This window comes from Cucurbita moschata, unplaced genomic scaffold (genome assembly GCF_002738365.1).
Source record: "Cucurbita moschata cultivar Rifu unplaced genomic scaffold, Cmos_1.0 Cmo_Scf00009, whole genome shotgun sequence".
NCBI classification, from domain to species: domain Eukaryota; kingdom Viridiplantae; phylum Streptophyta; class Magnoliopsida; order Cucurbitales; family Cucurbitaceae; genus Cucurbita; species Cucurbita moschata.
The window spans coordinates 611,911-638,825 of NW_019268525.1; the positions used below are offsets into that span (position 1 = coordinate 611,911).

General features: G+C 37.4%; 6 protein-coding genes across 8 annotated transcripts; 4 read left to right on the forward strand and 2 right to left on the reverse strand.

Moving 5' to 3' along the window:
• LOC111447081 lies at positions 1 to 2,529 on the reverse strand. The gene is made up of 2 exons (XM_023086072.1): positions 1,260 to 2,529; positions 1 to 1,073 (listed from the first exon to the last, which is right to left on the reverse strand). The coding sequence occupies exons 1-2, from the start codon at positions 2,111 to 2,113 to the stop codon at positions 434 to 436; spliced, it is 1,494 nt and encodes a 497-aa protein (XP_022941840.1). The 5' UTR covers positions 2,114 to 2,529; the 3' UTR covers positions 1 to 433.
• Positions 2,530 to 4,544: 2,015 nt separating this feature from the next.
• Positions 4,545 to 5,718, forward strand: LOC111447098 (PRA1 family protein B3-like). The gene has a single exon (XM_023086097.1). It carries the CDS (start codon positions 4,674 to 4,676, stop codon positions 5,319 to 5,321), a length of 648 nt encoding a protein of 215 aa, XP_022941865.1. The 5' UTR covers positions 4,545 to 4,673; the 3' UTR covers positions 5,322 to 5,718.
• A 2,745-nt stretch (positions 5,719 to 8,463) lies between these two features.
• On the forward strand, positions 8,464 to 11,498 carry LOC111447070 (probable leucine-rich repeat receptor-like protein kinase IMK3). The gene is made up of 2 exons (XM_023086050.1): positions 8,464 to 10,594; positions 10,690 to 11,498. The coding sequence occupies exons 1-2, from the start codon at positions 8,662 to 8,664 to the stop codon at positions 11,313 to 11,315; spliced, it is 2,559 nt and encodes an 852-aa protein (XP_022941818.1). The 5' UTR covers positions 8,464 to 8,661; the 3' UTR covers positions 11,316 to 11,498.
• LOC111447078 (sorting nexin 2B-like) lies at positions 11,460 to 14,380 on the reverse strand. Its single transcript, XM_023086069.1, has 5 exons — positions 13,105 to 14,380; positions 12,585 to 12,794; positions 12,169 to 12,429; positions 11,819 to 11,905; positions 11,460 to 11,730 (listed from the first exon to the last, which is right to left on the reverse strand). Exons 1-5 carry the CDS (start codon positions 14,101 to 14,103, stop codon positions 11,650 to 11,652), a joined length of 1,638 nt encoding a protein of 545 aa, XP_022941837.1. The 5' UTR covers positions 14,104 to 14,380; the 3' UTR covers positions 11,460 to 11,649.
• A 1,772-nt stretch (positions 14,381 to 16,152) lies between these two features.
• Positions 16,153 to 22,803, forward strand: LOC111447068 (SNF2 domain-containing protein CLASSY 1-like). 3 transcript variants are annotated; one of them, XM_023086045.1, is made up of 8 exons: positions 16,153 to 16,385; positions 16,498 to 16,569; positions 16,731 to 16,806; positions 17,085 to 17,199; positions 17,474 to 17,724; positions 18,551 to 19,945; positions 20,041 to 20,187; positions 20,624 to 22,803. In XM_023086045.1, the coding sequence occupies exons 4-8, from the start codon at positions 17,151 to 17,153 to the stop codon at positions 22,547 to 22,549; spliced, it is 3,768 nt and encodes a 1,255-aa protein (XP_022941813.1). In that variant the 5' UTR covers positions 16,153 to 16,385; positions 16,498 to 16,569; positions 16,731 to 16,806; positions 17,085 to 17,150; the 3' UTR covers positions 22,550 to 22,803. The 3 variants fall into 3 exon arrangements, with proteins under 3 accessions (XP_022941813.1, XP_022941812.1, XP_022941814.1); XM_023086044.1 differs by lacking the exon at positions 16,498 to 16,569; XM_023086046.1 differs by lacking the exon at positions 16,498 to 16,569 and having other exon boundaries at positions 16,159 to 16,266.
• A 2,987-nt stretch (positions 22,804 to 25,790) lies between these two features.
• LOC111447096 (abscisic acid receptor PYL4-like) lies at positions 25,791 to 26,814 on the forward strand. The gene has a single exon (XM_023086095.1). The coding sequence runs from the start codon at positions 25,870 to 25,872 to the stop codon at positions 26,560 to 26,562; it is 693 nt and encodes a 230-aa protein (XP_022941863.1). The 5' UTR covers positions 25,791 to 25,869; the 3' UTR covers positions 26,563 to 26,814.
• The last annotated feature ends 101 nt before the right edge of the window (positions 26,815 to 26,915 follow it).

The following is a 26,915-nucleotide window of genomic DNA, read 5'->3' on the forward strand; positions in this document are numbered from 1 at the left end:
TTTTTTTTTTTTTTTTTTTTTTTTTTTTTGGATTTCAAAGTTGAAGATTCTTTTTTTGTAACTATTTGATAGACCTTGTCTTGCTTAATTTGAACCCCTTTTTGTAGGCTTCTTTTTTGTATACGCTTGTTATTTCATTTTTCTCATTGAAAGTTCGGTAGTTTATAATAATAGTAACAATAATGAAATTGTTTCTGATATAAAAAAAATTAAAGATAAATTAAAAAGTTTAAAGTAAAAATGTACTTAACTAGATACAATTATCAATGAAGCTACATAAACTTTTACTGACGAAGAAATTCCCATGTGTAGTTTAATTTTATTTGCATGTATAAAAATCTAGATCTGCCTTGTTTGTTGCTTAGAAAGATAATAAGTGGAAAAGAGACCTCAGACGATTAGTCTCTATCCATTTCCAATGATTTCTTATGAGCTAAGGAATTGAAAGATGGAGAATCTCTTTGAATTCCAGCCTCTTGGTTTCGGTGTAAAATGTCTTATGTTTGTTTGGCCAATATGTTAACCAGATCCAGCCTCTAATCTCCCACTCCATAGTTTTCCCTCTTGCCTTTCCATCAATCTTCCACCACACATTCTCTCCATACTCATCGCCTGCGAATATGACCCCTCCCTGTTTGTTAAAAGGTCTGTGAGCACTCGAGTAACGGTCCCGAAACCAAGCTTTAGGGTTTATGAGTGTAAGTTTTGATGGCTTGGTGGAGGCCACCTCTTTCCCATCCGAACTGTCGTGAAGGTACCAGTTAAGGGTTGCAGCATTCCCATGGACGAACTGCTCAAATTTCCATGGCTTCAAGCTCACCATTGCAGTCTCCCCAACTGATAATTTGAGGCCTGGGTAAGGCGTTGAGGGTTCAAATCCAGCTTCAAAGGTTCTTTCAGTTCCAATCTCAATTTTAGGGTTATTTGAAGATTTGCTTACTGAGACACTCATTATGTTTGTGTGGGAAGTTGGAGTGAGTTGCAGTGAAATTCGTGATGGAAAATGTTTTTCTGATCCACCAACTCCACGTTCTGATAAGAGAGTCTCGTTCACAAGCCTCATGATGTCGCACCTGTTAAGAATCCGATAGACTTTTTAAACTCAGTTGTCAAAGACATAACACCAGTTACTTCTAATAGCTTGAAAGATCAGTTTTGCATCTGTAGAAATTGCCTCTGTTTTTGTTGTAATTCCAGTGAGAGAGAGAAAGGATTAGTTCTTAGCAGTAAGAAAGTAATAGCTTCAAAACTCAACGTACCTTATGTTATCAACGTGTACCCTCATATCAATCCACTTATCTCGAACCACAAGTTGGTAATTGAACTGCAGAACCCCTTCAAGCTGGTGATAATTTAAAGAAAATTGCAATCTTTCATCTGTTGAAGGATTGCTGGAGTTCTCAATGTTATCCATTGCAATGATAGGGCAATAGAGTTGAACTTTCCACAGCCCATGCGTTGAAAATGAATAAGAGTACAAAGGTGAGGGTGTTTTTAAAGTACGGCCGTTGGCCTTGAGCTCCAATACCCAGTTGGTGATTGCAAGGTTCATCGACCTCATCCATTGCTCTTCTAGATTCGACCCCAACAGTTTCATAAGCACCTTGGATATCTGCCTCGACGTAGAATTTGCCAAATGATGCTTGAGAGTCATAAGACAATTTGAACGGAGATCGGTGGGAGCTTCATAGATGCAGATTAGGAATATGAGAGTAAGAAACGCGAGATTGAAGATTTCTCTTGAGCTGGAAGTGATATCGAGTTTGAGAGAGTAATGGCTAGAATTCTTTCTTTGGTTTGAGCCATAGTAAAGAACATCATGAACACAATTAAGCAAGAGAGTGGACATGGTTTCTTCATCAAATAAATTTGAGGAATTGGTGCTGGTCTTCAAGGGTTTTGAAGTCCACAGGGAGATTGGAAAGCTGAAATCTGCAATAATTGAGAGAGTAATGGTTGGGGAATGAAGGTTTTTGGCTGCAACAATTTTGAGAGAGGAGCTGTTTGAGGTTGAAGTGCATATGGATGTAGAAATGGAAGAAGTTTTCCATTGAGAAAGGGGTGGAAGGGTCTGTATCCAGGAATAGACATCAGGAAAGCTACAAGAAGCCATGGGAGCATGCAACAAGTTAATTAACAAAAGATTGAACTCTCCTTTTCTCTCTTGTAAGAACAAATGTGGATGTTGTCTCTCTCATATTTGTAGACTCTTTCATGAAGGGAAGTAAAGCAAAGTAAAGATTCTTGGAGGAAAAGTTAGGTAAAAAGGCGATTATTGCGAGCATTGGCATCAAGAATGAAGAGAGAAAATATAAAAGAAGTTGATAAGGTTGGATGGATGTGCAAATGAAGAGGTTTTTCATAGATACCTTTTAATTAGGGAGAACTCTTCACACACAGCCCAGCATTTATTTATTTGTTTATTACATGGATAGGTATCTTTATAGTGGTATTTATCCATAACCTATTATCTCCGTGAACTTTAAACCGCGTCTAATAGCTATGTGTCATATATGTCAGTTTTGTATTTGTTATGTCTCTATGTAACTTTAAAATGTGAAAATTCATATTAGACAAAATTGAAATAGGTATCTAACAAGATGTTAAACTTACAATTTTAAGGTTTAATAGGTCCGTAATTTGAAAATACAAAACTCATTAGATACATACTTAATAGTCTAAAAACTTATTAAACGCTCCTTAAAGTTCAAACACCCATAAAACATAAAGCTTTAGATTCTATATTAGATATAGATAATTTGGTTTAAAAATCTATCAAACATAAATCTTTTAGACCCAAATTTGAAAAATACCAAATTCATGGGTGATAATTCAAAAACGATTACACAAATCTTTTAGATAATTTTTACAAAATTTGAACTAAACTGATATAATTGAAAGTTTATGAATGCATATTTAACCCTTTTTTTTTTTAGTAAAAAATAGAAGTCTATATGAGTAGGCATCTAATTCCTTCTGGGGTCTACAACACCTTAGACTTCAAAGAATCTTGAAAAATGAGAGATTACCATATTTATAAAATAATTGAAAAAAGCCTTTTTCATTTTTTTTACGCGTTTATTGATCTTGTATGTTCTGTCTTCAGTAATGTTCATTCGTTTTATCCAAATATTTTTCATTCATAAATATTTATATAAATTAACTAAAACATTATTAGGTTTAGTTACATTTTCTTCAAAATTATTTTAAGACACAAATTTATTTGATTTGTTCAATATCTAAAATGTTTCTATTAATATTAAATTACTATAAGAAAATCACTATTAATATGAACTAATTAAGTTAAATATTGTATTTAAAACGCTATAACAGTTGATTAACAGGTCGTTGTCAATGTAGTCATTAGGGTTGTAGCTGGAGGTGGACATGGAAGATAGTTGCTAGATTTTTTTTTTTTTTTTTTTTTTTTTTGCAGAGATCGTCAAACTTGTCGGTAGCAACGGCAGGGGCTGTGATGGTCACCAATGTGAGAGGTAGTGTGAGTATTTTGATCACTTTTATATGCTATAAAAATTTGGTACGGATTACATGTTAAACACTAAAAAAAATATTTTTTTCAAAAAATTTTCTTTAAAAGTGACTTATTTCTCAAATTTATTTATTTATTTTTAAAAAAAAATTCATTTTGAATGGTTGCTAAACACTATAGATTTTTATAAAATATTTTTTTTAACCAAATGTATCCTAAGACTAATTAATATTTTACTAAGATTAATTCAATTATCTACCTGTAGCATTTAAATTTCCAAGTTTTTAATTATTTGTGAAGAAATAATTATAAATAAAAAAAATTAAATTGAAATTTTAGCCTCTGAGTTTAATTAGATCCGTTTTTCAACCTTACGGTGGGATTCCATATCTCTTTAATTGTATGCGAAAAAAAATGACATTTTTACTATAAATATTGTCCATTATTGTTTATAATATTTTGTTAATTTTTATTTGGATAACAATGAATACTTTCATTATTCTGCCCAAACCCCACAGATTCCCATTTAATTTAGGTCATAATTATTTATATTTTCTCTTTTATTCCCTTCTTCTTTCGCCTGCATCTTCTTATTTAATGTATAAAGCTAACTATAAACTTATAAAAAAAAAAAAGAGGTAAAATGTAGTGTCGAAAAAGTTATAATTCTTTATTAGCCTTTAGTCATGACCTAAACTTAAGTGAGATTCAATTTCATGACTTGCACCTTCGAGAGGTCAACTTTGTTTATGGAGGCCAATAAGTGCTCTTGTGAGATTAGCCTCTTGGTTTTTGGTCTATCACTTAAGTTTACGTAGTCTATTGCTTAAGCTAGACGATGTCAATCTATTCTATTTTTGTTTGATGCTTAATGTATGTTAAGACGTTGCTTAACATTGGTTAAAATTCAAATGTTTATATATTGAATGGATGTACATATGAATATGAGTGCGATCGAAACTATAAATATGAACCTCATGATCCCTTCTAAAGATGTAAAAATAAAATAAAAACTCTGAAGGGCGAAGTTACAAGTTGGCCACCTATATATATATAAATATATATATAGACAACCGCGTGAAGGGCCTCAATTCCTTTGGGTTTTTCTACGAACAAATAAATTCTCTGAAACCCCGCGGTATTAATTTTGCAGAGTACCGCCGGATCTCACTCTCCTCCACCAATGGCTTCTCCACCGACACTTCCGATTTCCGGCCATCAGTCGGCCACCGGAGCTCCATCTCAGCCGCCCATCGCCACCCCGGCCTTCCGCGCATTTCTCTCTCGGTTAACTTCCTCCGTCCGCCAAGGCTTCTCCCAACGCCGCCCCTGGTCGGAGCTCGTCGATCGGGGCTCCTTCGCTCGTCCCCTCAACCTATCCGAAGCCTATTCCCGGATCCGCAAGAACTTTTCATATTTCCGTGTCAATTATATCACTCTCTTGACCCTTGTTCTCGCTTTTTCTCTCCTCTCCCATCCGTTTTCTCTCTTGACTCTTCTTGCCCTCCTCGCGGCTTGGAGTTTTCTCTACATTTTCCGTCCTTCTGATCAGCCTTTGGTTATTCGCGGACGTACTTTTTCCGATTTCGAGACGTTGGTCGGGTTGGGGGTTCTGACTGTGATTGTTGTGTTTCTCACTAGTGTTGGATCGCTTCTGATATCGGCGTCGATGATTGGATTTTCCATTGTGTGCATTCACGGTGCGTTTAGGCTTCCAGAGGATCTCTTCCTTGATGACCAAGAGCCTGCAAATGGAGGATTCCTGTCATTTCTCGGTGGCGCGGCCACCGCTGCTTCAGCCGCAGGTCCTGCAATTGCAGCGCGTGTATAGCCAGATCCTGATCGGCGCCTGATGGCAGTTCAATTATGGGTTAGTCTTACCTGTTGTACTCTTTGCAATTTGAATTCTTTGGCTGCGAGGAAGATCGTGTTTCTTGTGATCTGAAAGAACTGGATTAGGGTTTGTTCTCTCTTATGTAGATTGTATCGGAAGATTCTGCAAGCTTATAGATCAAATTTTGTGTAGTTTGTTCTACATACAATATCATAAATTGGAGTCGGTATTACTTAGGGCGATTATTACGCAATTCTTTTACCATAGTCTCTCATCTCTTAATCTAAGGCCTGAAGAACCCCATTATCATGTATTTTGCTATTACGGTTATGTTTAATGCCAGATTTTGTTATCTTCTAATGGAATTCAAAGTATGTCAATAATTCGGTTGTTATGGGACTGTTTCCTTTCATGCTGCTCATTTTATGTAGTTGCTGGATGAATATGGTTGTGTACTGCGCTTCACATCGTGATATTATTACCAAAATGATATGTGTATTTGCAGGGGTTGGGTTGTGGGGGCTTCTGGGAAGGGGTTACACTGTCATTCATGTTCATTTTCTTTGGTAGGAGATTTCGGATTAGATTTCTTTAAATTTAGTGAAATTCATAATTGCTTGCTCTCCAGATTATTTATTCAGGGAGCTTGTACAGATTATTTCATGGTTTCATAATTTCATTGTTTCATTCTGCATCACTTTCTTTGAAGTTCTATGGAAAGGGAGTTTTGAGAATGGAAAGGGTAATGGTAAAGGAGAGGGAAATGATGAAGAGAGAAAGAAAAGGGTAACAGTATACTTTGGCCCCTATGTTTTCTCCCCTTCTAGTCCCTTTAATTCACATCTTCACACTCAAGATTTGGTAGTCCCTTTATCTTTTTTTTCTAACTTTCATTGAACAAATGAAAGAATACTAGGGCATATAGAACAACATACCGGAAAGAAAGGAAGCCTGAAAGTACCTCATGTTTTAGTTCAATGAGATGGATTTGCCTGTTGTGAACAACCACGTGGTTACCCATTTCACATTGCCTCTAACAACCCAAGCTCATTGCTAACCGTTATTGTCCTCTTTGGGTTTTCCCTTCTAGACTTCCCTTTAAGATTTTAAAACGCGTCTGTTAGAGAGAGGTTTCCACACCCTTACTAGGAATGCTTCGTTCCCCTCTTCAACTGATGTGGGATCTCACAATGCCCCACCTAAATGGCTTACTTGGCTTGAATTGGATTGCATTGTACATGAATGAGTGTAAGTTGTCATGTCTCATCACATGCAACACAAAGTGGAGTAGTCTGAGAGTTTAGGAACATTGTTGTGACTTGTTATATTGATTAAAAGAGCTCTGTTAGAGTCAGTCTTTCGAGAGAATAATTTGATAGAGTAACAAGCAATACTCGAAGTGCCAAGTTAACATGGATGTAAGTGTTGCAAGTGATGGGAAGGGTTGAGATCATTCATTGTTTGCTTCCTAAGTTTGTGTTGATTTGTAGAACTGGCTTGGCCAAGGTTGGTTGATTGACATATGTAAACTGTCGCTGTTAGAATGAGAGCATGAAGTATGGTTGACTCAGGCTTATATTTGGACCCATGTAGCTTTATTCACATGGTATTATAATTTATAGCTGTGCAAATAAGCGTAAAGTGTTGATTAGATCATATGGATGTAGAGATATACATTTTCTTGTCTGATCACTTGAGAAATGTGTCACTTTGGTTGTCACTTAATATGGCAATCATGAAGCAGAGGCATTCTACCACATTCAAGTCGAAGTGGCTTAGGCTAGACACTGAGTTGAGCAAAGACGTGCCCTCACAGAATCTTTTGGTTAAAACCGCTATTATGTAAGTGGGTGATTGTGTTGTGTTGAGTTGGTGACTTGGTTGGACAAGTTGAGTTGACCTCTATTTCAAAGAACTAATGCTGAAGGGGAACTGGTTTAAGTTATCAAAAATCTTGCAGCAATAAGGGTCATCCCCCTCATACACCTTCCCTATTCTTCGCAAGGTTAGCTTGGCCCCCAGGAGAGTTGCAGAAAACCATCAAGTTTCCAACCCATTTGACTCTTCCTAGGCTTCACTTGTTGTCAGCAACCTGATATGAGTTATATCCAGATAGATTTCGGCTTGTTCAACCCTTCAATTTGCAGGTTCGATGCAATTTTACAGTAGTTATTGGTTTCAAATGTTTTTCTAGTTCGTGTTCGTGGATGCATTTGATATATCTCTATGAAGTATGAGAAATCCTACCCCCATAGTTATGTATTTTAATTCTTCTCCTTTTTAAACGTCCAAACCGGTCTGCATACTCTAGCTTTGATTCATTTTGGTTTTACACGGACATCGACGTTTAGCCCCACGTTATTAAAAATGTCGTGAAAATTTGTTGTATTTATGTAGTACAATAAATAAAGATAGAAACCAACAAAAATAAATTTATTATAAAAAGAACAAGATGCTTAACCATATGATTAAACAAATAGAAGACAACATGAAAAGAAATGAATAATTTTACCTTTTGAACCAAACGAAGTGAATATAATAATTTTTGTTTTTGAAAAGGACAAAAGAAACTCAAGAATCAAACGAGCCAATTGGGGTGAGCTTCTTTCTAACGTCCCCCCATTTCCCAGGAAGAAAGCTTTGTTTGTAGTGGGTCCCATTATCAAAACATTAAGGCATCCAAAATAAACACATTTGATTTTATTAAGACTTGGTTCAATTTAGTTTATGAAATTTAATGTATAATGTTATAATCTTATGATACACTTTCATAAAGATGAGTATCAATATTTAATTAAGTTTGTAATATCACTCTTTTCCCAAGGAATAATACACTCCCATGTCCTTAGCCGGTGGATCCCATCACTGAAACACTGGGAGATATAGCCGTTGGAGGAGCGGTGTTTCCACTAAACCCCCAAAACCCTCTCTCTCTCTCTCTCTCTCTCTCTCCATTTTCACTCTTCCAAAGCAGTCAAACAAGAGAGAGAAACAAACATCGAGAACCAAAAATATAAAAATATATATATATATAGAAAATAAAACTAGCCGTTAAGCTCATCAAACAAGAGAGAGAAACACAGAAGCAGAGGAAGAGGAGAGCCTCTGGTATCTTATTGCAACCCACCTGACATTTGTGTCTCTCTCTCTCTCTCTCAGGCATTCACGTGCCCTTCTCTTCACAAACTTGGCCTCCTCCTCTTCTTATTCTCTCTACAAAACCCTTTTCCACCAACCAAAATCTCTCCCTCCTCTGTTTCATTCTTGTTTCCATATGCTCCCTTCCGTTCCATTTTCATCTTCTTTCAAGTTTTTCTTTCCTCTTCTTTAGCTTTCCATGGATGAAATCCAAACCCCATTTGATTCCAACTCTTGTTGGAAATACCCACTTGGAGATTTTGGGGTTTTGTTGACGAAAACTGCCGATTGGCTCTGTTTTCCAGGGAAGAAGGAGAAGAAACGGAGGTTTTCGAGGAAAACCCCCCATGGGTTTGTTTCTTCTCTTCATTTTGGATTAGTTTTGTCCTTCTTGGTGGTCAGTTTTGTCTGTGTTCAGCCTGTTTTGAGCCAGGATTGGGACGGCGTGGTTGTGACTCAAGCTGATTTTCAATCCCTTCAGGCATTCAAGCAAGAACTTGATGATCCTAAAGGGTTCTTGAAGAGTTGGAATGATAGTGGATTTGGGGCTTGTTCTGGTGGTTGGGTTGGGATTAAATGCGCTAAGGGACAGGTTATTGTGATACAGCTTCCATGGAAGGGATTAGGAGGTCGAATCACTGAGAAGATTGGCCAACTTCAGGCCCTTAGGAAGCTCAGTTTACATGACAACTTCATTGCTGGATCCATCCCTTCTTCATTGGGTCTTCTTCCAAATCTTAGAGGGGTTCAGTTGTTCAACAATCGATTTTCGGGTTCAATCCCGCCTTCATTGGGGCGTTGTCCTCTGCTTCAAACTCTTCACATTAGTAACAATTTGCTCACCGGAACAATCCCATCTAGTTTGGCTAACTCCACCAAACTCTATTGGCTTAACTTGAGCCATAACTCGTTTTCCGGTCCAATCCCGACGAGTCTCACTCGATCGGTGTCCCTTACTTTCCTCGCTCTTCAACACAACAATCTCTCAGGTAGCATTCCCGACTCGTGGGGAAGCGATGCCACCGAGCGAAACCGGGTGTTTCAGCTCAAGTCTTTGACTCTTGATGACAACCTCCTCTCAGGTACCATACCAACTTCTTTAAGCAAGTTAAGTAAGGTTCAAGTGGTTTCCCTTGGCCACAATAGGCTAAATGGTGGCCTTCCTGATGAACTTAGTAGGCTTTCTTTGCTCAAAACTTTGGATGTTTCTAATAATTTCCTTAATGGAAGCATACCCCAAAGTTTTGATAGATTCAGAAATCTGTCTGTTCTCAACTTGAGTAGAAACAGATTCAATGGTCATATACCTTCAACTTTAGGGAACATCTCAACACTTACTCAACTTGATCTATCTCAGAACAATCTAAGTGGAGAAATCCCAGCTTCTCTTGCTGATTTGCAAGCTCTTCAATCCTTAAACGTCTCGTATAACAACCTTTCGGGTTCGGTACCGGTGGCCCTTGCCGAAAAATTCAATGCGAGTTCCTTTGTTGGGAACATTCAGCTCTGTGGGTTCAGTGGTGCGATTCAGTGCCTGTCCCCTGCCCCTTCTCAAGAAGTTCCTGCTCCTCCGCTGGAAAGTTCGACATCCCGACATCGGAAGTTAAGTACTAAAGATATAATCCTCATAGCAGCAGGATCCCTCCTTGTAGTATTGGTTATAGTTTTCTTTGTACTGCTGTGCTGCTTGATAAGGAAAAGAGCTGCTTCGAAAGAAAAGGATGGCGGTGAGGCTGCAGCAGCCGGGGCTGTGAGGACCGAGAAGGGCGTCCCTCCGACGGGCAGTGAAGTTGAAGCGGGAGGGGATGCTGGAGGAAAGCTCGTCCATTTCGAGGGGCAAACGGTGTTCACAGCTGATGATCTTTTGTGTGCAACAGCAGAAATAATGGGAAAGAGTACTTACGGGACTGTTTACAAGGCTACATTGGAGGATGGAAGTCAAGTTGCAGTAAAGAGATTGAGAGAGAAGATCACTAAGAGCCAGAAGGAATTTGAAGCAGAGGTCAATATACTTGGAAAGATCAGGCATCCAAATCTTCTAGCTTTGAGAGCTTATTACTTGGGACCTAAAGGAGAAAAGCTTCTTGTTTTCGATTACATGCCGAACGGGAGCCTCGCAACGTTCCTGCACGGTAACTGCAAATTTCATATCTTGTTTTATGTCTTAAGGTAATAATGTGTGTATGTACTGTAAGCTTGCTTGCTCTAACTTCTTTGAAATCTACAGCTCGTGGACCGGATACATTCATCGATTGGCCGACGAGGATGAAGATAGCTCAGGGTATGACTCGTGGCCTGTGTCACCTTCACGCACACGAGAACAGCATCCATGGAAACCTAACATCCAGCAACATTCTACTTGATGAGTACATAAATGCTAAGATCGCAGATTTTGGCCTGTCAAGGTTGATGACTGCCGCTGCAAGCTCAAATGTGATAGCAACGGCAGGGGCACTTGGGTACCGAGCGCCCGAGCTCTCAAAGCTGAAGAAAGCAAATACAAAAACTGACATTTACAGCCTTGGAGTGATCATATTGGAACTCCTGACTGGAAAGTCCCCCGGTGAAGCCATGAATGGAGTCGATTTGCCGCAATGGGTTGCATCAATTGTTAAAGAGGAGTGGACTAATGAAGTTTTCGATATGGAACTGATGAGGGATGCCTCTACCATTGGAGATGAGTTGCTGAACACGCTAAAACTCGCTTTGCATTGTGTCGATCCATCACCGTCGGCAAGACCAGAAGTTCAACAAGTTCTACAACAACTGGAGGAGATTAGGCCAGAAACTGCTCCCAGTTCTGGGGACGACGGAGCTGGAGGAGGAGGAGGGCCCCCTTCAACAAGTGAGTGAAAAGGGCTGCTAGGCTATATCCAAATAGGCAAGCAGAGTGTTAGTTAGTTAGTTAGTTAGTTAGTGGATTTAGTTAGTGGATAGAACAAGAGAGGCTTCTGTGATTCTTTCAATTCTTTTAAGGGTGTTTTCTGCGAGAGTAAATTAATTTGCAAGTAGTTTTTATTGAATACAATATATTTTGGACTCAAAGATATAGAGTTTACAAGATCATCATGAACAACGTCCGTACACCGAATCGCTCAAACCGCTCGCTAAATCTACAAGAAACTCCTCATAAATGCAAAAGGTATATGTTTGTATACATACTTGTAAAAAGCTACAATCATACTTTTCAGCTGCTCTCTTTTACATAACCTCTAGTTTCTTCTGCAAGATTCTCCCAAGCCTTTGCCATTTTCTCTGCATATCCCACCTGCAAAAATGAACTTTGAATTAAGGTACTCCAAACCGGTTACATGACGAAGCTTTCGGTTGTGTAAATGTTGTCAAAATAATCTAACCTGATTAAGGACAAAGCCTTTTAACATATTCGTGAAGTCTTCTTGCATCTCCCTGTCGAGCCTCTCGAGCTCACTCCTATTGTTTTCCTGCACTCAAAGTATACTTATACTTAACACTTCATGCAGCTCTCTAGAACCAAAAGATCTCAAGCATCTGAAGACTATAATTTCAAACAATTCAGCCAATTACATACACACATATGGGTGGTATTTGTAATACGGATGCGCCTTGAAGTGTAACCGGGTGCGTTCGATTTTCCATGTAATCATCTTTTATCTTCCAAAGTGAAATACTAAGTAGAAATAACACATACAGAAAAGTGGGACAAACAAGAGGCAATCTAATCTACCTTGATGCGGTCATATTCTCTTACTGCACGAGTCTTAGCATCCTCTGTAACATGCACAGTATCTTTCAACTCTTCAATTTTCCGCAACCTGGACCTGTCTCCACCAAATATCTTGGACGAAGCAACCTCAAGCTTCTCGATCCTCGTTTGCAAGGAAGATAGATCTGATGAAAGGGTCTGAACTGTCAGCAGCGCACTTGCTCGGTCAGAAAATGCACCGTTGACAGCTAACATAACTCCAAGATAATCGTGAAGCTTATCCTGCAATGGATTCACGAAAAGAACAATCAATTGATGGATTCAGTCTCCTTCAAAGAACTTTCAAAATTCGCTTGATCAATCATTTTGAAACGAGTTTTATAACTTTCCAAAGTGTGCATACTATTTCATCTTGCAACAAGTTTCTTAGCACTTACCAAATGCTTCACTGTTTGTGAATTTAGTTCTCTATACAATCTGCTACTTTTAACGGCAGCAGTGGCCAAATTTTTCATGTCAGCAGCTCGTACTCTTTGAGACTCGAAGATAGCTTCTTCAGTCTCAAATTTGGACAACTTTACAAATGCTAAACCCAGTTCTCCCATTGTCTCTCCGATGTCTTGCTGAGCTTTCACAAGTGATTCGGCCTTCAAAACAATGGTATATACACAAGCAACATTACTAGAAAGTATAAAGAACCGAGCCCCATTTATTTTCTCAATAAAAAATGAAGGGCATTCAGCAATATATTTCAGAATTAATCACAACTTAATCCTATTCTTCCTAGCAGAAATTTTGTTTTCAAACGTAAATCGAGCTGGACAAGAAAACTGTAGTTCAAGATAGCTTCTCAAAATGCTTATATCACTCATGACCCTAACGCCAGAATATCTAAAATTATCTAGTTTATACAAGATAGAGATAAGTATGAAAACCTTTATAGCACTAGATTCACACCTGTAGAGATACATCGATAAGTTGCTGTTCAATGTCCATTAATTTCTCTTTCTTCTCCAAAAACTCCTTATCTTCTTCCACCACCATCGGCTTGGCCCCAACCCAATCGTTGGACATTGATTGCTTCAATTCCTTGAAGATTCTCAACAAATCTCTGCCCCCTTTTGCAGGTTTTGCCACTTCCTGCAAATCCACCGCCGCAGTTGGTTCCCCAAATAGCTGCCTCGGCAGCTTCACCGCTCCATCAAGCATCCTTGAAGCTACATCAGTGCTTCTGACTAATGGCAATGACCCCTTTGCCTCCAAAAACATTCTCAACTCCTCACTTTTCCGAATTACTGGATGCAATGCCAATTTCCTCAAATACTTCTCTAATGCAACCCTCCTCTGCTCCACAAACTCCTGTTTCTGCATCATTTGGCTCTCTACCACGTTCTTATCCGGCCTCATCGGTATGAAAAACCCACGGTACGTCTCCAGCAACCGATCAGACAATGCGACAACATCCTTGAAACGCCTTCGAACACCAAATTCGGATCCAGGTCCCCCGTATTCAGGAAAATTCGTCCTCGTCGTAATCAGATACGTGTAAAAACCACTTCCACCGGGAACCAACGAATTGTTCAGCTCATCCATTCTCTGCGGATCCGAAACCGAAATACTCAAGAACTCAGAGCTCAAAGCGTTCGCTGTAGTGGAGAAGTCAGGGCTACCATCGCGACCATTGGACGATGAATCAAAAGACGTGAAAATCGCCTCAGCATAAGAAGGAGGCTCAAGAAACGAATCGAAAGGCGAATCAGGGCTTTGACGGTCCGCATAAGAGGGCGACGACGAAAGCAAGGGATCGTAGTTAATCGCCACCGGCCGACTCAATTGACTGTTCCGACCTTGAGATTGGGTGACGGGAGGATCGTCAAGAACCAAACTCTCCATTTCTTCACGAGACGAGTGGAGGCCCGCCACCTCCTCCTCCTGATCTCCATTACTCATCATCATATCGAATCGAACAACGAGAAAATAACATAAAAACAAACGAGATTAGGAAAAAGAACAAAAAAAAAAGGCCTAAATCAACACAAGATTCATCAAATTTGAAGTCTAAACACCATCGAATTCGAAGAACTAGTGGGGCAAACGGTGGGTAGTTGAAAGAAATGGAAGAGCATACGAAAACTTTCCCCGCATATGGAGACGAGCGAACACAGGAGCCGAGGCAGTGAGTCACCACGTGGGTGAGAATAAGAATACGAAGAACTCGAGGGTTATCGAGGGATTCAGACTGAGTCGACTCAGTGTACAGGTTTGCCGAGTTGATGAATGTCTTAACTCGTGAATTTATTTAGTGAGTCAGGTGGGATTTAAATAAGACAAAATATCGTTAAAACTTCTTCACCTTATCCGTTTTAGATTATTTTTTTCCGAATTAAATATTTTATGGAGATTTAAAAAATAAAAATAAAAATAATATATATATAATTTAGTCTATCTAATTTTAAATATTAGAATTATGTTTATACGATAATTTTATCAAATGATAAGCAATAACTCGATGAGATAAGCTTTTTATTGGCTGCAATCAAGCGAATTCGGTAGCATAGACACGGGCGACTCTGATGCTCAAGTGAACCCGAATAGATGGATGTTCAGAATGTTTCCGACGAAATGATTGACACATGGGTCAATTCCTAATAGTTGTGTCCAAGCAAGCCAACAGGTTGATATGTCCCAAGACATGGGACGACATCACGATGCTTGGGTTGTGTTGTTAAGAACCGAGATGACAATGAGATTTGGTATTGTTGTGTCGCAACGATTGAACATGCAAGCACAAACAATGTGTGTGGCTAAACAAGCTTGAATTCCGCACAAACGATGTTTGACGGTTTGATGAAGCCATAAAGTTGCCCAAAAAATATGAATAGGACTTGAGTTTCAAAGCTGGTCGTGAGCACGATAGTTAGAAGAGAGGTGAAAACAAACATCGATAATCTAATCGAGAGAGACCAAAGAGAGATAATAAATACAGAGAAAACATCGATATCAGAAAGAAATCGACAGACAAGAAATTATTATAAAGTTTCATTTTTTAAATACCTTTTCGATTGACATCCAAATATATTGGTAAAATAATAATTTCGGTATTATTTAATAATACTTAATTTTTTAATTGTGCATTCATGCTATCATTACGTAATATATCTTTAACAATTACCTTATTAAAATTTTAAAACATTAACTTAATAATACTATTTGATTCAAATTATATTTCAACTAAAATTATTAAGAAAACAATTTCAATGTTTAAATTAATCCTCTATAATTTAATAAATAATTTTTTTACCTAAAAAAATTTAATTCTTAATTTTAATATGCAACAATTTAATTTCCATGTTTTTAAAATTTATAACTATTTTTATTCTTTACCATAAAAGATGGATCAAATTAAATTCAATTTTTATTACGTAAGAATTTGGTATTTTCTTGTAAATATATTTAACCACCGCTCAATTTATAGGTTAAAAGTTTTCATTAAATCAAAATTATTATAAATTTAAAAGTGTGTTATTACGTAAAAAAAATTTAAGAACTAAATTTTAGATTAAAACTAGTAACCTTTTATCCTTCAGTTAAAAAGTACAGTAAATGTAATAGATGTTAAAAGTATAAAAAAAGGAAGAGTTGAAACTCGAAACTTAAAAAATTACTGCTCCGAATAGGGTAATTTAGAGGAAATAAAATTACGGAGGAGGTGAAAAATTGGGGAAAAAGAAGGGAACTTTGGTGGACAAATTTATTGGTTGTTTCGACTTACAATCCCAATTTCCAACCAAAAGCCAACGCCACAAGTTTTTGATCACACGTGGCCGTTCTCAGGCTTATCTCATCAATTTCATCATCTGGACCCTCAGATTCCCTTCCGATCACGTCAATCTAAGCCCTCTGATCTTCCATTTTTCTATTTCCCAAATTACCCTCTCCCTCTTTCCTTATTTACACTCCCCGCCTCTTTGCCGCAACTAGTCTACGGCCCTCTCTTTTTTTTACCATTCATGCAAAGTAATGGAACGGATTCCGAGGAGCTTTTTAGCACTTTTGGGCTTTGGATTGCTCCGCCTCAGTCACTTCACTCCCCTCTCTCTCTCCCTTTCGAGCTTTCAGGTATTTCTCTCTCGTTTTCGCATTGCATTTCCCCACCTCTGTTCGTCTCGTTTTTGTGGCGGTTCTTCGTCCGCCGGGGGATGATCGCCACCGGTTGAGTTCCTATTGTGGTTAATCAGGTCTGTGATTTGATCGGACTTTGTTTTCTCTCGATTTTTGGTTGGGTTGTTTTTGGTGTGGAGTGTGATTGCGGTGACGGTGATGGTGATGAACGGTGTGTATTTTGTTAAGGAGGATGATTGTTTTTGTAATGGCGACGGTTAATTGTTGATTGGTCTTGTTTGTTTTCAGCTCAAATTATAGGTATTTTCATGCCTGTTTGTGTTTTTCTCTCTTTCTGTGTTTTGTTTAATATCTCTGTTTCTGTCGATTATGGGGATACTAATTTCTTCTATGTTTCCAGCTGACGGCATTATTATTGAACGGTTCTCCATTTCTACTGATGATGGGATTGATGTTTTCAGGAGTGGAGCAGTGAAAATCAGCTACATGACGATGACCTTGCTTTTCGTGACATTTTCGATTTTTTGCTGAATTTCTGTAAGTGTACATGATTGAACGATGGGGGGTTCTTTTTCCGAATTAAATTCGCAGGATTATATTTTTAAAATGAAAGCTATGATTAGTGTTGGAACGTCTGAAGTGATAGTGGGCTGTGAACTTTGCTTAGAAGGTTTAGAAATACGAAGGGGATTGTTTTTTAAGAAAAAATTATTAATTGAGTACCATTTTTGTAACTGCGATGATTCTTACGTTGTGCAAGACTACATAAGAGCAGAGTTATTAACATGGATTCTTGTTGGGTTTCATTCTTGCAGATAATCGACTTGTTTTTCTTAGTGGAAATTGTTAAAGCGGCTCTGCTGTTTGGGTGGCGATAAAGGATGGTTAAAAGACGTTTATATGAATTCAAGCATCCATTCAATGATTACCGTAATATTTGCCTCTCTCCTTCTTTCTTTCTACGATGTTGCAATGGTAGTAATATGATGACCTCCAACTATTTCGTGGTCTCAGATCTGGATGTTAACAATCCAATATCATACATGTTATCTCTGTTGTTCGTATGTCTGATAAATCCTTTCAGATATTGCATAATTCAGTACATTCAGTTCATTAGGGCAATGTCATCTATTTTTTTACTCTACCTTCATATGCATTTCCTAAGTTCAACTTTTCAGTTAAAATTCTGATTTCTTTCTGAAAGCTTTCGAGGCGATGTGCTGTGGTTCTTGGCAAGCTGCGGAGAAGATAAGAATTAGGAATGGTTCAATCACCCTTCATTTAGTGAATGATCAGTTCATGATTCTGGAAAGAGGTCCTTACACAGACTTCCGCATTAGGTCGAGACAAGCGACTTCATCTGACTGCACCTGTTTTCTACGACCTGGTGTTGATATTTGTGTCCTCTCTTCCTCTCGCAGCACGGAAAATACTGATGTGCAAGGTTCAGAGCCTGTAAGCGACCTTCTATTCAATTTTCTGAGCTATATTTAGTTTGCATTTTTTGTTAATATAGCATTCCCCCATTATTGTGCTCTAACATATGAAATGTCAGGTTCATGGAGGGATAATAGTTCTTGTTTTATTCAATCAGTAGAACTCCTTCAACATCAAATTTCTTATGAAATGATTTTGTTTTAGGAAAGTATAACATTTCTTCTAAAACTATATTCTTGTTTTGTCTCATATTTGTTTCAATTCTGGATTTGATGCTCTTTGTCTGTCCTATTAATTGAAGTTTTGATATATTTGAAGTGTTTTTTTAATGTTAATGCCATGTGTGTGTTCCTTTTCCTATAGCTTTGTTCTGGTTCATTTGAAATGTGTTGTCATTTCTTGTTTGTTAACTATTTGAATAATTTTCAATGGAAATTTGGTAGGCTCATATTATGCCTTTCTCAAAGTTTCAAGTTTCTTGTACAGGTTAATTAACTGCAGTTTCTCTGAACCTCTGTCTGTTCATAGATTGCTATTTCTTCTGCTAATGATATCTACATGGTACTTCTGCTATTAAGATTAACATGGTACCTATTATTCGGGAAAAGAAAGATAACTTCAAACTGTGTAATATAGACTTTGTTTCACTGCCAGGTCTATGGAAAGAAATGTCAATAATAAACTTACTAAAATATAGAAGTTTCTATTAGACAACACTACAATGTTGAAATGGATGGTGGTCTCTCATTCACCTATTGATTTATGTTTTTGACTCGTGAATGATTTATATTTGGAGAGCTCTTGTTCTTTATCTAGAGCTTAATCAACAGGGTTGGTTTCTTAGGTGTGGATCGATGCTAAAATAAGCTCAATTGAGCGGAAGCCTCATGATTCTGGGTGTTCATGCCAGTTTTATGTCCAATTATATGCTGCTGATAAAAAACCCCTTGGTTCAGAGAAGGGATCGCTTTGTAAAGAAATCATAGCAATGGGAATTGATCAGATCTTTGTTCTCCAAAAGGTTAGGAAACACTTCTGTGAAGATCAACACTACCGATGGGATTTCTCTGAGGACTGCGCTCTGTTGCCAAAAACAAAACTGCTTCTGGGAAAATTTCTGTCCGATCTTTCTTGGTTAGTAGTAACATCAGCATTGAAACATGTCACTTTTGATGTAAGATCAGTGGATAACAAGATCTTGTACCAAGTGTTGGAAAGTAATCAGAAGGGCACTTCAGTAGCTTCTGACAAGATTTTATACGTTGTAAACTTTAGAAATGATGACGGTATGTTTATTCCAATAATACATCAGCTAAATTCATCTGATAGGATTGAGATGTCTCCTGCAGATGATGCATTTGACAGTCAATTGCACTCATTTACTGATCTTATGGACTTGAGGCGTTCAAAACGCCGTAATGTCCAACCTGATCGTTTTCTTGGCTGTGATAGTATCAATGAATCAGAAATTGACTACAGCGGAACCAGGATATATAAAACAGAGCAATTGAATGATGATGATGAGATGACATTACCACTTGCTTACCTGTTTGCCACGAATGCAGGTCCTTCAAAAGTAAAGACGGAAAACGAAAGCAACAATCATTTCAATCAATTGAGTGTACATGATGATCTCTCTGATTTCAAGAGCAGACTAAGATCATTGGAAATGAGTGATGAAGTTGAAGATAAAAATCAACTTGCTATAGTTCCTGTAATTGATGAACAGCCAATAGCATCTGATCCATATCCTGATGATGCCAATGGTTGTGGTAACTTTACGAAACAGATAACTGAAATGTCAGCTAGGTATTACTACATTAACAATAAACGCAAAGTCCGGAAAAGAAACTTTTCAGACTTTGGAGACGAGAACTTTGAGAATTGTAGCTGGGGAAAGGCTTCGAGTAGTAAAGGTAGGAAGACCAGGTATCATTCCATATGTTATAAAGAGGATGGTTCTCCCAAAGAAAGAACTTGGCAGAAACGGTCCTTAGGTGCAGGTGCATACAAGGATTTGATCAATTCCTTCCTGAAGAATATTGACTCAACAATTCAAAAAGAAGAGCCACAGATAATTGATCAATGGAAAGAATTTAAGAACAAAACTTCCTTGGATAAGAGGAACGAGATGGAACTGCCCTCTAATGAGGAGAAGGAAGAGAACTCTGAGATTGAAATGCTGTGGAGAGAAATGGAAATATCCCTTGCCTCAAGTTACCTTATTGATGCTAACCAGGTAAACTAATTAAACATAAATGATCTTAGATTTGTTATAGTTAAATGGATATTCATGATGATGCTCATTCAGATTGCAAAGATTTGGTTTTACAGGGTTTTAGTAATGGAACATCAGTGGAGCCTGAACAGAAAGAAAGCAAATGGTGCCAGCATGAGTTCAAGTTGAATGAAGAGATAGGGATGCTCTGCCATATATGTGGCTTTGTGAGCACTGAAATTAAAGATGTCTCAGCACCATTTGTAAGTCAAATTCAAAACACTAGAATGCTGGAATGTTTTTATCATATTTTTCAGTAATCTTTCACTCCGCCTATCTTGGCTGGGAAACTTTTGATATCATAGTATTGCTCCATGTGAAACTTTTGATATCTTAGTATCACTCCATGTGCATACTCTTCTGCGAATGAAATAATGTGCTGTAGGATATGCTCGTAAAATGTTGTTTTATGATTTGAATTGACATCTATAGTTTCATTCTGGCTGTACCCTCTGTAAGTCTGCATCATTGGTCTATCTGGCCCTCATTTTTCTTTTGTGCAAATTGTTATTTGCATATTTTTCAACTATGTTGTGTTTGATCCCATCTTTATATTGCTTCTAAAATGTTGTAAATTATGGCTGGTGTTCCTTTTTTATGCTAGCTCATCAGATATTGACAACTTTTTTCTCTCTATAGATGCAACACATGAGCTGGAATTCCGAAGAGCGGAGGATTGAAGAAAAAGATGAGCACAATACTGACGATGAGGAGGAGATGAATATTTTCTGTGGCCTGCCTTCTTCTGATGGTACCTTCTCGGAAGAAAATGACAATGTCTGGGCCTTGATCCCTGAATTCAGAAGGAAATTACATCTCCACCAAAAGAAAGCATTCGAGTTCCTGTGGAAAAATGTTGCTGGTTCTATGGTTCCAGCTCTCATGGATCAATCATCTCGTAAAATAGGTGGTTGTGTGATATCCCATACACCAGGAGCTGGAAAAACCTTTCTGATCATCTCATTCCTCGTTAGTTACTTGAAACTGTTTCCAGGGAAAAGGCCCCTTGTCCTTGCTCCAAAGACAACTCTTTATACATGGTATAAGGAATTTATTAAGTGGGAAGTTCCAGTACCAATTCATCTAATACATGGTCGTAGAACGTACCGAGTTTTCCGGTCGAACTCAAAACCAGTCACGTTTGCTGGAGGTCCAAGGCCGACAGACGATGTCATGCACATCTTGGATTGCCTGGAAAAGATAAAGAAGTGGCATGCACATCCAAGTGTTCTTGTTATGGGCTATACATCATTTCTTACATTAATGAGGGAAGATGCAAAATTTGCTCACAGAAAGTACATGGCCAAAGTTTTGCGCCAAAGCCCCGGTATCTTAATATTGGATGAGGGGCACAACCCCAGGAGTACTAAGTCCAGGCTGAGGAAGGTTTTGATGAAAGTTGAAACAGACCTCAGAATACTCCTCTCAGGTACCTTGTTTCAAAATAATTTCTGTGAATATTTCAATACTCTTTGTTTGGCAAGACCTAGGTTTGTGAATGAAGTGTTGAAGAAACTAGATCCCAAATTCAAGAGGAAGAAAAGAAAAGCTCCACACTTGCAAGAAGCTCGGGCAAGGAAATTCTTTTTAGATAAGATAGCTCGGAAAATCGATGCAGGTGATGGAGAAGAGAGGCAGGAAGGTCTGAACATGCTAAGAAATATGACAAGTGCGTTTATTGATGTTTATGAAGGTGGAAGTAAGGATGGCCTTCCTGGTTTACAAATTTACACCTTACTAATGAACACAACTGACATACAGCAACAAATTTTGAATAAACTTCATAAGATAATGGCTAAATACCCTGGATATCCCCTTGAGTTAGAGCTCCTCATAACTCTTGGTTCAATCCATCCTTGGTTAGTAAAAACTGCGGTTTGTGCTAGCAAATTTTTCAGTGAGAGGGATCTGATGGAACTAGAAGGATACAAATTTGATTTGAGGAAAGGTTCAAAGGTGATGTTTGTTCTGAATCTTGTGTACCGTGTCGTCAAGAAGGAAAAAATTCTAATCTTCTGCCACAACATTGCACCCGTCAAACTATTCATAGAGCTGTTTGAGAACGTATTTAGGTGGAAGAGAGGCCGAGAAATCTTGGCCCTCACAGGGGACCTTGAGCTATTCGAACGAGGAAAAGTGATGGATAAGTTTGAAGATCCCTTAGGGCCATCCAAAGTCTTGCTTGCTTCAATTACTGCTTGCGCAGAAGGCATTAGTTTGACTGCAGCTTCACGAGTCATCTTACTAGACTCCGAGTGGAATCCTTCGAAGACAAAGCAGGCCATCGCTCGAGCTTTCCGTCCAGGCCAGCTTAAGGTGGTCTATGTCTATCAACTACTGGTAACTGGCACATTGGAAGAGGACAAGCACAAGAGAACTACATGGAAGGAATGGGTGTCAAGTATGATTTTCAGTGAGGCGTTTGTGGAGGATCCTTCTAAATGGCAAGCAGAAAAGATTGAAGATGAAGTTCTTAGGGAGATGGTGGAGGAAGATAGAGTCAAATCGTTTCATATGATTATGAAAAACGAGAAGGCTTCTACTGTGATCAGAGAAAAGGATTAGCCTCACAATATCCAGGTAAGTTATCTCTCTTCTTCTCTGTCTTATATCATATCATATGTATGAATAATGACTGCTTCCTCTCCTCTCATGTTTATTAAATAGATGTTTGTATAATAAGATGAAAATTGTGTCATTCTTTACCAATAATCATCTGTTGTGCAATTTTGAACTTTAGTAGAATTAACTGCCTAGTTGTGACTTGATGAACTATTTTCTCAACCATTTTGCTTATCACAAGCTGCTGATCTTGGAAATTCATGTTTTGGGAATTTGATTTGCCATATTTGCTTTACATCTGACACGCCTCATTCACAACTTTATTAATCTTTTTCATTTAGCTGAAGGGTTTCAATTGTCTTCTCAAAATCCATTTAATTTGCGTTACTTTTCCTCTTCTAATTTCTAGATTGTTTACTAATTAAAACAAGTTTATCTAATGCTTTTATATTAATTATGGTGTTATGGGTGATTGTGTTAATTATATTCCGTCTTTTAATAGCTCTATGTAATATGACTAATTGTATCTAACTATATATATTGAAATTGATGTACGATTATGTCTCCTTATATTCATGTTACCAGGAGACTAATTAACGGTCACTAACTAATCTCTAGTATTGAATTGTGCATATATATCTTAGTAGTATGTTAGATTGACCGTTTGCATATATATCTCAGGAGAAGGTATTATCAAATTACTATGTGAGACTATTAGAGAGTTACCAACTAAGCTCTAGTATTGAATTAAGTCTGCATATATATCTCAACGATTGGTCGAGACATGAGGTCGCTCCCTTCATGTTATCTTATCAAGCACTTGTGAGGAGAATTAGAGGATTGCTAACTCATAGTATTATGAGGTTACTATGTGAGAAGTCTCACAGAGTTACCAAACTGACCTCTAGTATTGAATTGAGTTTACATATATATATCTCAGAGGTTGGTTTAGATGCACTTGAGAGAAGAATTATAAGATTGCTAACTAATAGTAGATATTATCAAGTATCCATGTGAGACTATTGAGAGTTACCAATTAATCTCTAGTATTGAATTGAGTCTACATATGTATCTTAGTAGTTGGTACAGACATGAGGTCGCTCCCCTCATGTTATGTTATCAAGCACTTGCGAGGACAATTATAAGATTGCTAACTAACTTCTAGTATTGACGGTCCAGATTGATGGGATATTCTACAAATAAAGAGATTAGTATAATAACTTTTTTTCCGAGTATGAATAGGTACGAAAACTTAGAGATAGCAATAATTTAATGAATTATTGAAGCTTCAATTGGGCAATAATTTATAAGAGATAGTGATCAAAGTGGTCCGTACGCATCAGCATGGAAAGTAGGAAGAAGGATCAGTGTTAGAAAATTTGGGAAATTGGAATGCATTTATTTTTTATTTACTTAATTCTTACTTTTTTCCAGCTTTAATTTTGAAATAACACATAAATATATTATTTTATAACAATTTTAAAATCTCAATTTGGTTTTTAAAATTTGTAAGATGTTTCTAGTTTGCCACATTAATTATTTAAATGGATTGCATGGTCGCATATCTGCTTATTAATGTGCTCATACGAATATGGACGGAATTAGAGGCACATAAGTTGTCCAAGTGCGTAGTAGTGGGTGAATATTTGGTGCCAAAAGTAACATTAAGAGAACTAAGACCCAATTGACATAAAGTTGGAGTTGGAACGAAAATCAATTGAAATGAAAATATTATTCCTTTGGTATTGTTTATTAAGAGTTTTCTGGATTTAAATTATTAATTTATTAATTAAAAACTCGGACAAGTAAAGTTTCAGATTTAAAATTATAACAGTCCAAGCTCACTGAGGGTAGATATCAGATTTTTCTTTCAAGATTTACATTAGAGAGAAGTCTTTACGAAAATGTTTTCGTTCACCCGTCTAGAAATTGTGTTCTTTAATGGAGAACCAATGTGTCAACTAAGCGTCTACCGAAAATTCTTCGAATTGTGGATGATATAAGCCGATCCCACTCCTCATAGGATCATTTTGAACGGATCAGTTTGACTGCATTGACTGTTGACCTCATTGATCTGTCGAATTGGACAGATTTGACTGCTTCAATCCGACAAATTTACAATATTATCCTTAAAATATCCGACAAATTTACAATATTATCCTTAAAATAGCATGGAGGTGACGATGGTATAAAAAAATGGTGGAATAGCCTAATTGTAGAGCTACAAAAATTTATAAAACTTTTGAAATTCCTAACCCATTTAAAATTATGTATTATAATTAAATTTTCTACCTAATAAAAAAACAAAACTTTGGCTAATTTTAATTTTTAATATCATTATAAAAAAAAATAGCATGCTTAAGGTATTCATATTCCTAGCTTTTCACGTTTTTTTCAATTTAAGTTATTAGAAAAATAAAATAAAAAATAAAAAACCAGCAACTAGCTCATATCTTTTTTATTTTTTAATAACACCAAATATAATTAAAAAAAATACAATAATACAAAATTTTAATAAAAATAAAATAAAAAATGAGAAAGTTGCAATTAAGTAAAGTAAATGGCAATTAGTTGGTGTCCAAAGGAGCGCAAGTTGATTATCCACTTGCAAGTCCGGCGTAAGCTTTATGATTAATAAATTTTTTAAAAAAATTTAATATATATATATTCAATTATTGAAAATACTCCAAAAACCTTAAAAATTTTCAAAAATATTTAAACTTTAAAAAAATCTAAAAAAAAAATATAGTTAGTTTTAAATGAAAATCTTGATTTATTTAAAAAATACTCTTAGTTTTTAAAAAAATATTCTTAAATTTTAAAAAATTTTAAAATTAGTACTAATACCCTTTATTTTTTATTAAAAAAATAAAAAATTCTTACGGTCAATATATAAGAACGAAAATCTTCTATTGAAACTTCATAAATTATTTTCAAATTTTGCATTTTAATTTTCTAGAAAAATTAAAAGGATATTAATGAAAATTGAGAAAATTCAATAGTAATTTTTAATTAATTTTAAAGTTAAAAAAATATTTTCGAAACCATTAAAGTTTTTAATGATGTTTTTGAAATAAAGTGTTAATAATTTTTATTTAAAAATTTAAAGATATTATTGAAATTTTAAAAAAGGTAAGAATATTGTTTTAGAAAAAAAAATTCTCTTTCTCTCACTTCTTTCTCTCTCCTCATTTTTCGCATTACGTGATTATATATATATGGGGAAAGGCCCATTTTGCGGTTGTCTATTCGTCTTCTCAAATCAGCCTTAACTCTGCTAAAAAGAGAAACGAAATCACTTGTTCTACACAGTTTTTTGAAGAATGCCTTCTTCGGTTCACCTTCACCGGATCAATCCAAGCAACAATCCCGGAGGAGGTGGCGCCTCCGCGGCAACGATGATGAACTGTCACAGAAGCGCCGCGGCGGTGGAGGTGGTGCGGCAGAGGACGAGCATTCCGCTGAGGGACGGGGCGCCGGTGCCGGTACCCGACGCGGTGGCTCGGTACCATGCGCACGACGTCGGATCAGAACAGTGCTGCTCCGCCGTGATCCAGATCATCGACGCACCGGTTTCGACGGTGTGGTCCGTGGTGCGACGGTTCGACAATCCTCAGGCGTACAAGCACTTTCTCAAAAGCTGCCACGTCATCTACGGTGACGGCACCGTCGGCACTCTCCGGCAGGTCCAAGTCGTCTCCGGTCTTCCCGCCGCCTCGAGCACAGAGCGCCTGGAGATTCTCGACGACGAGAGACACGTGATGAGCTTTTGCGTCGTAGGTGGAGACCACCGCCTGCGAAACTACCGATCCGTTACCACACTGCATACGATTTCATCATCATCATCAAATTCAAACAACGAATCGAAATCGTTGACGGTTGTGGTGGAATCTTATGCAGTTGATGTACCGCAAGGCAATACCAGAGAAGAAACGTGCGATTTCGTTGATACGATCGTACGGTGCAATCTTCAATCTCTCGCTCATGTCGCTGAGAACATGGCCAAAACTTCCTAAAATTTGGATCCACTTCTTCTTCTACTTGTTTTTGTGATACAGGTGTGCAAGTGGATTTTAATCGCACTGTGAATCATTATTAACACACACACATACATTTACGATTGCAGCCTCTTTTTCCCCCCTTTGAAACCGATCTCTGCAGATTCATACACCCCCTGATTTACTTTTTCCTTTTGTCCGTACGAATTGTTGTATCTACAAATTTGTTCTTCGTTTATGCGTCCAGTTATATGGCTCTTTCTTCTGAAATTTGGCCATTTCTTAAAATCCTCTTCGCCATGGTTGCTTGGAAAAGTTCATATAGGGGGGAGGTTCAGAGTTCAAATTCCAATAGAGTACAATTATTTGGT

Bases quoted from the DNA above. Each gene is read 5' to 3' on its own strand.
- LOC111447070 (XM_023086050.1), top strand. From the start codon at position 8,662: ATGGATGAAATCCAAACCCCATTTGATTCCAACTCTTGTTGGAAATAC. The intron at 10,595-10,689 runs GTAACTGCAAAT...TGAAATCTACAG, and splicing joins CCTCGCAACGTTCCTGCACG to CTCGTGGACCGGATACATTC.
- LOC111447098 (XM_023086097.1), top strand. From the start codon at position 4,674: ATGGCTTCTCCACCGACACTTCCGATTTCCGGCCATCAGTCGGCCACC.
- LOC111447078 (XM_023086069.1), bottom strand. From the start codon at position 14,103: ATGATGATGAGTAATGGAGATCAGGAGGAGGAGGTGGCGGGCCTCCAC. The intron at 11,906-12,168 runs GTAGATTAGATT...CTTTGAGTGCAG, and splicing joins GAGAATATGACCGCATCAAG to GAAAACAATAGGAGTGAGCT. The intron at 11,731-11,818 runs GTTAGATTATTT...TCATTTTTGCAG, and splicing joins AAGGCTTTGTCCTTAATCAG to GTGGGATATGCAGAGAAAAT.
- LOC111447081 (XM_023086072.1), bottom strand. From the start codon at position 2,113: ATGGCTTCTTGTAGCTTTCCTGATGTCTATTCCTGGATACAGACCCTT. The intron at 1,074-1,259 runs GTACGTTGAGTT...GATTCTTAACAG, and splicing joins GTACACGTTGATAACATAAG to GTGCGACATCATGAGGCTTG.
- LOC111447096 (XM_023086095.1), top strand. From the start codon at position 25,870: ATGCCTTCTTCGGTTCACCTTCACCGGATCAATCCAAGCAACAATCCC.
- LOC111447068 (XM_023086045.1), top strand. From the start codon at position 17,151: ATGGTTAAAAGACGTTTATATGAATTCAAGCATCCATTCAATGATTAC. The intron at 17,200-17,473 runs GTAATATTTGCC...TCTTTCTGAAAG, and splicing joins GCATCCATTCAATGATTACC to CTTTCGAGGCGATGTGCTGT. The intron at 20,188-20,623 runs GTAAGTCAAATT...TTCTCTCTATAG, and splicing joins AAGATGTCTCAGCACCATTT to ATGCAACACATGAGCTGGAA.